This window comes from Thalia democratica, chromosome 8 (assembly GCF_965202585.1).
Source record: "Thalia democratica chromosome 8, ktThaDemo2.hap1.1, whole genome shotgun sequence".
Taxonomy (NCBI): Eukaryota; Metazoa; Chordata; class Thaliacea; order Salpida; family Salpidae; genus Thalia; species Thalia democratica.
This window is the reverse complement of record NC_139172.1, coordinates 7,277,753-7,286,991: the sequence shown is the minus strand read 5'-3', so window position 1 is coordinate 7,286,991 and position 9,239 is coordinate 7,277,753. Positions and strand designations below refer to the sequence as shown.

Genomic DNA, 9,239 nt, shown 5'->3' with positions numbered 1-9,239 from the left:
AAATTCCTCTCAAATGATTGGATACTTTTGCCTTAGTTTTTGTTGAGTCCAAAAGCTTTCATATCGTTCTTTGGAAAAAATTACTTTAAGTTCAAGGCCAGTTTGTAAGTCTGAGAAGGTTTTCTGTGAGTCGTTTACTTCAAAAAGATCTGCCACGAAAAGGATCTATATTTTTATTTACATGATAGCTTTTTTGTGTCAAATCGAAATTTTACTACTTAATGTGTTGAAATTCTTAAAAATTCCAGATTTTTAGATTTTTTTTTTGCTTAAATTGTCAAATTCCAGGTTTCTAGGTAAATTGGCAACCCTGTATATTTTTATTTCTTAGTCTAACTTAATGACTTTTAAAAAAACAATTGGAAGTATCATGAGGTTTAGTTTATATAGAAAACATAGATTTTTACAAACCATTTATGATCTTAAATTACATATATTTTAGGTTAAAAAATAGGGAGAGGAATTCCGATCGTCTATGATCTATGTAATTGTTGAATAAGAAAATACATGTAATTAACATGAAAGTAGGAGCCACAAGTACTTGATTTTTATCTCTATATTTTACATAAACAAAATAAACTTTTTTGTTTAAGTTTTACCTCAGGGTCAAATATTTAATAGCAAGTTAAAATTAGTAAAATAGCAAGATATAAAGTAAAAATTTTTTTGACAACCCAAAATTTTAAAATCGCCCACCCTTTCGCCCCCTTATTAATAATCGCCCTCCGAATTACTAAAATCGCCCCCAGGGGGGCGATATCGCCCACTTTGGGAAACCCTGCTTTAGACTAACATTTCCCTATTCCTTGGTGGTAAGCGCCAAATAAGGCTTATAACCATATGAAACTATATAGCCTTACAATAATAGGATTCTTTAGTACATCTTTAAGTTGGAAATTTAAACAGTTTTTATAGATATAGACTTTGAAGTATATTTCTAAAGTCCGAGTTTTCCAAACTATAAATGTCATGTAGAACATGTCAAAATTTGCAACACAAATAAAAAAAACATTTAATTTGAAAGTGTTTTTTTAAAGCTATTTTTATTAAAAAAGAAAGTGACAATTAATAATCAATTACTTTAAAATTCATAAATAAACTTGTGTTGCAAACATGTTTTATTTACAAATTTTTACGAACTTGAACTGACATTTTGTAAAAAATACAGATTTTGCATAACGTGTGTGGACCAGACTACGTTAAATGATTATAAATAACCTTTAATAAGCATATTTTAATTTACTAAAGTTTCCAAAACTACAGTTATAAGTGCGTTTATTATTTATTAAGTTACTTTTGTTATATGTGTGACAAAAAAATGCAGGGTTTTATTTGGTGGACAATGGTAATTCAGTAGCATGCAGGACGTCTAATTCAAACTTTGATATTAGAAATTGAAAAAAAATTATATCACACAAGTACTAGTAGTCATTGCGGTGCGCACAGTAGGGTGCGTATGTTGCCTCTCGAGTTTACGGGTGAAAATTTTTTCAGCCTTGGGAATCACATAAAAAACTAGCTTCCTAGCTTTTACCACCGTTCGGTGCTTCCACATTTTTCTGAAACAACCCTTGTGTAAACTTCGTAGGATGTTAAAAACTCGAGATTTAAGTATATTGTTGAAAAACTTTCTAGCAATTAACACAAAAACACATTATACGCGTTTTACGACGATTTAAAGAAAGCTTCATGTAGGCTTTTTTTGCAGCTAAAAATTTTTCATTGTGTTACTAAATACTTACATTTTTGCAGGGCAACAGATGCACAGTTGAATACAAAATAATTTTGCTATGAAAGAAAGTTTAGTAAAGTTAAAAAAATATTTATTAACGAATTTAGTTCTCTCTTTTAAGAAAAACTTATTTGTAACACAAATTAACAATAATTAACTAGGGATGCCTAGAGTTTTATTTAAATAAAAAACTTTTATTAAGCAATGGTTGTATAATTTAAGCAAAAAGGTTTAAAAATTATACAAGATTTAACTTTTCAGTATAATGGAATAAAACTTGACTTAATGTATTTATCTTCCAAGTTTTTAAAGAACGATTTAGTCCATTTTCAGTACTAAATTTAACTTAGGTTAAAAAAAACTGTCTTGATAGTTAAACAACATGGAAAAGATGCGTAAAACTTCTTAAAGTTTCTTTTTTAATAAAAAAAAATTATGATTGATTTTTCATTTCTTATCAAAATTTTGTTATTTAACATGTAAATATTGCATAAAACTCCAAGTTTTTTCCAATTTTTTGTTGATTTAAAGTCAAAAAGATAGTTAACTTTTTTTAATCCGATTATTTTTTGTCCGATTCATACTTTTAGCTCCAATAACTTATACTACTACCTACAGGGTTGCCATTGGTTTTTAAGAAATATCTTCAAAGTTTACGATTATATACATTTTTATTATAAAATTGAGTTTGACGTAAAAAACTGTATTAATTATATAAGAACATTGAAAAGATATTGTAAAGCTCATTTAAATGCGTTTTTGACAAAAATAATTTAGTAATAAAAAAGAATTATCTATATGACTTTTTTTTTTCAAGTCAAAATTTAATTATTTTACATGTAGAAATTGCCTAAAACTGCATTTAAAACTTTTTTAGTGACTTGTAATTAAATTTCTTTTTATTTAGTTTCCTTAGTCTAATTTTCTAGGTTTTTAAAAAATTAAGGTTTTTTAGAAACCTGTACAATTGGTTAATTAAGTGACTATTAAAATCAGAGAATTTTTAAGTTCCTAAATGAAAATTTGGAACTAAATACATAATTGTATAGTAATAAAAAGGATAAAAACACGATTTTCAATCATTAAAAATAATTAACAAGTTGAAATAAATAAGTTCTGAATTAAGTAAAAAGAGTTTTTTTAACCTTGTAAAAATTACCTTGTATTATTAGGACAAAAATCTTAAGTGGACTATTTCTTAATAACATATTTTAAGTACAATGATATTAGTTTTAGGCAATACTAATGCTGAATCATTTTTAAATGTTTGCAACATCAATTTAACATTGCATTTACTTGAAATAAAACATTTTAACATTTAGAAAAAACTTGTGCAAAACTATTTGTAATCTATCAAAAAAAAAAGGTTTTTATATTTCAAATAACAGTTATTTTCTGTATAATATCATTTGACTTGTACGAAACGCTTGTTATTTATCTAAATATTATATACAAAGTTATTATACTTCAACTTTCTTTATGTAGGAGCGCTCGAAAATAAATCACAACATGTAATTTGACTTTTTAATGTTTATTGACATCATATACATAATTCACTAGCACACAAATTCAATTAATTTATCTATACATCAATTCGATAACAAAAACATGAATATATAAAAATGGTATGTATTACAACTTTCCTAACTTTTAATAAACATTTAGTTGAGCAAAACAGTCAAGTTATATAATGTAAAAACTAATCTAACTTATGCTTTAATAAACACTTTTGTTTTAATTTAGAAAGTTTTTTATCATGAAAACTCAGCACTATTTCACCAACCAAATGTTTAATCACACGACTGTTTATGATTGAAATTTTCCCAAAATATCGTCATCTCTGAAGAGGAAATACTCCTCATTGTCAAGTTTCACTTTGGTACCTCCGTATTCCGGTAGGAGTACCTGTTTACAAAATTTTTATCAGCTGTAAATATCATGTGATTAATTCAAATAAATTTTGAAACTAACTGATCTATCAGTTAAATTAAATAGTTAAATGTTAAAAACTAACTTTCTTTGGCATGCCATCAATCTATTTTTTAACAGGTGGACGAAATATAATAGTTTAACAAACATATTTATAACTCGCATCAAATATTAAGATTTCAATAAAAAAGAAAAACAACAGTAGTTTACAATTATTCCTACATAAACTAAACGCAAAGTTAAATATGTCCTAGAGATAAATAAGATTTTTTTTAATATCAAATTTTATAGCATTTTAGTTTCATTAGCTTATGCCTTTACAAATGACTAACACACCAATTATAAAAATAGAGTCTATAAGACCATACGAATTAGAAATTCAAATTTTATACATTAAATTTATTAAATTTTTTGTTAAGGCCATAGGGGGGGGTAGGCCATGTTTTTTACAAGTTGATCTTATTTTATAGAGTTTTTACTAAGCTTCAAGTTGCTTTTTACCGTTTTTAAAAATTCGAATTAGTTTTTGAGATATGACTGGCCAAAGTCGGGCCGCATAACAGGTTCCTTATGGGGAAGGAAAAACTAAAACGGCAGAAAAAGACTAATGCATTCAAAATCTATCTCCTCCTTCATTTTTTAAGCAATCTTCTTCAAACTTTTACAGTCTATTCTTTATACAATAACAAAAAAACGTTATTTGTGACTTTAAAAAATTTCAAGTAAAAATACCTTTTTTTTGAAAAAAAAAATTTTTTTTTGATAAAAAATCACTTTTTTTTTTTTATTTTTGTCATAAAATTTTTATTTTTTAAATTTATTAAAATTCACAAATAACGTTTTTTTCTCATAATGTAAGGAACATTTCCTGAAAATTTGAAGAAGATTGCTTGAAAAATGAAGGAGAAGATAGATTTTAAAGCCCGTTTTTAAAAACTCGAGAAAAACGGCTTTAAAGTTACCCTTTATATACCCTTTATAAAGACAACCCTTTATATAACCGGTCATAAAAAAAAAGTTACTTAATATTTTTAAAATCTATAAAAAGCATCTGAAAGATTATGAAATTTACTATAATATAAGTCTATATGTTATTTTTGGTCAAAAAATGGCTTCTACCCCCCCCTATGGCCTTAATAATCCTTTATATGATGAATTCATTATGGACTATTATTTGTTCTAAAAATAAAACTAAAATCTTTATCTATTATACAGGGTTGCCACTTGTTTTTTCAAAATTTTTCCAGGTTATTAAAAGCTACACATTTTTGGTCTATTTTTAGTTTAAAGTTTAGTTTAAGGTAAAAACGGTGTTAAATAGTATAAAACCATTGAAAAGATACTGTAAAGCGACTTCAAATGTTTTTTTAATAAAAAAAATTTTTGATGATGACAAAACTTTTCTACTTAATATGTGACAATACAAAAAAGACTGTAGGAAGGAATAGATTTCAGGTAATTTTCAATCATTTTGTATTCTGTACTTAACATGTAAAATTGTTTAAAATTCCAGTTTTTTTCTTAGATTACAGGTTTTTGTAGGTTTCTTTTTGTCTAAATTGTCAAATTTCAGGTTTTTCCAGGTTTCTAGATAAAGTGGCAACCCTGATTACACTTTTTTGGAGAAAGTAAATAATAAGATTTTTTCTTTAATTTATTAAAGAATACTTTTCTTGGTCTTAAAACTTAATATTTAAGTTAATATTATTAAAACTTATTTTAAAAATATTCCAACAATAGTTCTAAATGCATGTTCATTTTCTAAAAACTTGAGGTGTACTGGTTTATAAGTTTAAGAAATATACATTTTATATGAGTGTGTTTTTTTTAATTTTATGGATTCAGTTTTATTTGGTGAAAAAATCCATCTCATACGCTTTTAATTAAGAAACAGTGCTAGTAGTTTTTGAAAAAAATCTTTTACTCTCCCTACCCATGGTTTTAATTTAAACTAGTAAAAATATAATGAAAAAATAACATTATTAAAATTTAAAAAAAATTAATGTACCAATATACAAAAGTAGTTTACTTTGTTATAACACATAATATTTTCGATATCTTAGTAGAATAAAGTTAAAATCAACCAATTTATGTAAAAATAATAACTGAAAATAAAAGGTTTTAAATCAAAAACCTAAAATTGCTGCCATGTATATTAAATTCATATTTTTAAATAGTTATTGCTATTAATATTATTTTTTATTTTTTTATTAATAACTAAGTTTTTAAAATTCTAAATGAAAAATTACAACAAGACTTGACTGTATAATTGTAACGATTCTTTTTTACGAGTATAGAAACTTAATGAATTTAATAAATGTGAGCAATTAAATAAATAATAAAACACTATTAATTCTTTTTAACAATTTTTCTAAGAAAAGTTATTAAAAAGCATAAATAACATTAGAGAGAGTAAAAAAATGTCATTACTTGTAATAATTATTTCCATAAATGATCAGTACCAGTGTATTTAAAAACAGTAACTGAAAACATCACAATAATGAGAAAATAAACTTTTTAGATAAATTTATACTTCATTTTGTCAAACTTCTAAATCTATTAGATAATAAAATTAACTAGTTCTTTAACTAACCTTATCTCCAGCAGCAACGTTCATGGGAATGTCCTGCCCTTCTTTGTTTTTCAATCCTGTATGAAATCGAAATATTAAATGGTAAAATTGAATATTTAAATTTACTTAATTATACAGCAAACAATTTGTATTTACTAGTAGTAATCAATAAACTCTTTAAAAAATGCAACAAAAAATTAGACATTAATTATAAAACAAATGTTTACTATTCAGTTGTTTTTCAAACTATACTAATGCCAATTAACTAACTATTTTACTACAATTAGTAATTTTGTAGTAATCTTGTTTTCTACAGCATAAAACTTAACACCTTAGTTTAAGTTTTCAAGTACTTACATTTACTTTTTGCAAAAAAAGTTTAGAATATAACAAGACAACTTAAACATGAATTCAAAGATATTTAAGATAATTTAGGAACAAATTTAAATAAATAATTCAACTGTACATACAGCTGGAACTTAAGCAAAGAAAGTTAAAAAGTAAATATGATCAAATTTATTGAAATATGTATAAACTAGATAAAGTTTTTTTTAAGTTCAAACTGCCCCTGGAACAAAAATGTCGCCTACAAGGTTATTTTAGCATTTAAGTGTAATACAATATACAGTGTAAGCTAATCAAGCCTTTTTATGCTAAGAGATTGCAATTTTTTGCTAAGAGTAAATTGTGCTGCTGATTTTGTGAAACATGCCCTTACATAAATGATTCTCATTCTAATTTGTTTTTCTTTTAAAAGCTATGGCATTTTTCAGTAAACCTTAAAAAAATCATAAAAGACTGTTAACCCCTGCACTAGATAAACTAAGGCGTGTAAAGGATTGCCATTTTTTGAACAAAATAGCCAGTTTAAGTGACCAAATACAAACTGGAGTTTCATTAAACTAGCTTAAGGGCAAAAACTTTTTTAACAATTTGATCTTATTTAAATAGTTTTTACTAAGCTACAAGATGCTTACAACATAATTTTCTAAATATATCAAGAAACATTTCCTGAAAATTTGAGGTAGTTATCTAAAAAAACGTAGGAAGAGATAGATTTTTAGTAATTTCTAGTTATTTGCCAATTTAGTTTGGGCCTCCCATAAGGAACCTATTGTTGCCTCCAACTTTGACCAGCTATATCTCAAAAATTATTTTGAATTTTTTATAATATGTTAAGGCCATAGGGGGGGGGTAGAAGCCATTTTTTGACCAAAAATAACATATAGACTTATATTATAGTAAATTTCATAATCTTTCAGGTGCTTTTTTTAAATTTTAAAAATATTAAGTAACTTTTTTCTTATGACCGGTTATATAAAGGGTTGTCTTTATAAAGGGTAACTTTAAAGCCGTTTTTCTCGAGTTTTTAAAAACGGGTTTTAAAATCTATCTTCTCCTTCATTTTTCAAGCAATCTTCTTAAAATTTTCAGGAAATGTTCCTTACATTATGAGAAAAAAACGTTATTTGTGAATTTTAATAATTTTAAAAAATAAAAATTTTATGACAAAAAAAAAAAGTGATTTTTTATCAAAAAAAATTTTTTTTTTCAAAAAAAAGGTATTTTTACTTGAAATTTTTTTAAGTCACAAATTACGTTTTTTTGTTATTGTATAAAGAATAGACTGTGAAAGTTTGAAGAAGATTGCTTAAAAAATGAAGGAGGAGATAGATTTTGAATGCATTAGTCTTTTTTTGCCGTTTTAGTTTTTCCTTCCCCATAAGGAACCTGTTATGCGGCCCGACTTTAGCCGGTCATATCTCAAAAACTAATTCGAATTTTTAAACAGTAAAAAGCAACTTGAAGCTTAGTAAAAACTCTATAAAATAAGATCAACTTGTAAAAAACATGGGCCCCCCCCCCCTATGGCCTTAAAAAGCATCTTGTAGCTTAGTAAAAACTATAAAATAAGATAAATTTTGAAAAATGTGTTTTATCTCCCCCATATTTCCTGCATATAGGAGAAAATTTAAATAATACTGTTCCATACTTAAATATCCAAGAACATTACAATAATAGTTAGTGTTCTACTGGATTCAAATTCCAGATCCAGAAATTACTTTCTAATAAAAAGGAACTAAACATATTTTAATTTGAAAAATAGATTCAAATTCCAGCTAGTTCTTAATTTGAAAAAAAAAATAAAGGTTTTAGTTTGAACACTAATAATAACAAAGAGACTTAATTTATTATAAATATTTTTTATTTGAAATTTTATTTTTTTTAGATGTAAATCTTATCTAAAGAATAAACAAAATCTTTAAAAAAATTACAAAGATTAAAAAACTTACTCAAGATTGCAAAAAATATATATACTAGCCTGACTTTTGCAAAAAAAAGTTTTAATAAGAATCTAAAACCTTAGAAAAGCTAATTTTAGTTAGGGTTGGCCTAGGTTTTTCAAAAATTTTAAACTAGCTGACAACTCTGTACTATTAGGTTTTAAGATAGTTATAATACAACTTTTTTAATTATACAACAAGATACAATCTTTTTACTAAAATAAAGTCTATCATGTTGTTAAGTTTATAAAAAAATCAAAGAACATTGAATACTTTTATTTCCTAAATTATTGAAAACAATTGTAATATTAATTTTCTAAATGAATAACATAAATACAAAAAAAAATACCTGGCCCAGTAGCAACAACAGTGGCTTCCAAAACCTTGCCAACATTTGCTTCTGGAATCACAATTCCACCTTTTGTTTTAAGCTCTGGTGCAAAACGACGAACCAAAACTCTGTTGAACATGGGCATGAAGCTTTTAAATGCTGACATTTTTGTTATTACTGTATATCTGTTAAAGTTGAGTTTAGATTTCAATTTCACTAAATAGGAAAAATCAGAGTTCTGTTACAACTTGTGGCTAATGAATAAGAAAAAATATTTATAGCATCAAAATACAAGCATAAATTTTCTAAAATATTTAATAAACTAAACTTTTTTATATAAAGACGTGATATAATCTAAGCTATTTTATGTTTTAAAAATAACTAAATTAG

General features: G+C 25.2%; 1 protein-coding gene across 1 annotated transcript; it reads right to left on the bottom strand.

Moving 5' to 3' along the window:
* Nucleotides 1–3,247: 3,247 nt before the first annotated feature.
* On the bottom strand, nt 3,248–9,030 carry LOC145842102 (10 kDa heat shock protein, mitochondrial-like). The gene is made up of 3 exons (XM_082949483.1): nt 8,868–9,030; nt 6,255–6,310; nt 3,248–3,637 (listed from the first exon to the last, which is right to left on the bottom strand). Exons 1-3 carry the CDS (start codon nt 9,013–9,015, stop codon nt 3,539–3,541), a joined length of 303 nt encoding a protein of 100 aa, XP_082805609.1. The 5' UTR covers nt 9,016–9,030; the 3' UTR covers nt 3,248–3,538.
* Between the last annotated feature and the right edge of the window lie 209 nt (nt 9,031–9,239).

Bases quoted from the DNA above. Each gene is read 5' to 3' on its own strand.
- LOC145842102 (XM_082949483.1), bottom strand. From the start codon at position 9,015: ATGTCAGCATTTAAAAGCTTCATGCCCATGTTCAACAGAGTTTTGGTT. The intron at 6,311-8,867 runs GTATTTTTTTTT...GATTTCATACAG, and splicing joins TGTTGTTGCTACTGGGCCAG to GATTGAAAAACAAAGAAGGG. The intron at 3,638-6,254 runs GTTAGTTAAAGA...TTTTGTAAACAG, and splicing joins ACGTTGCTGCTGGAGATAAG to GTACTCCTACCGGAATACGG.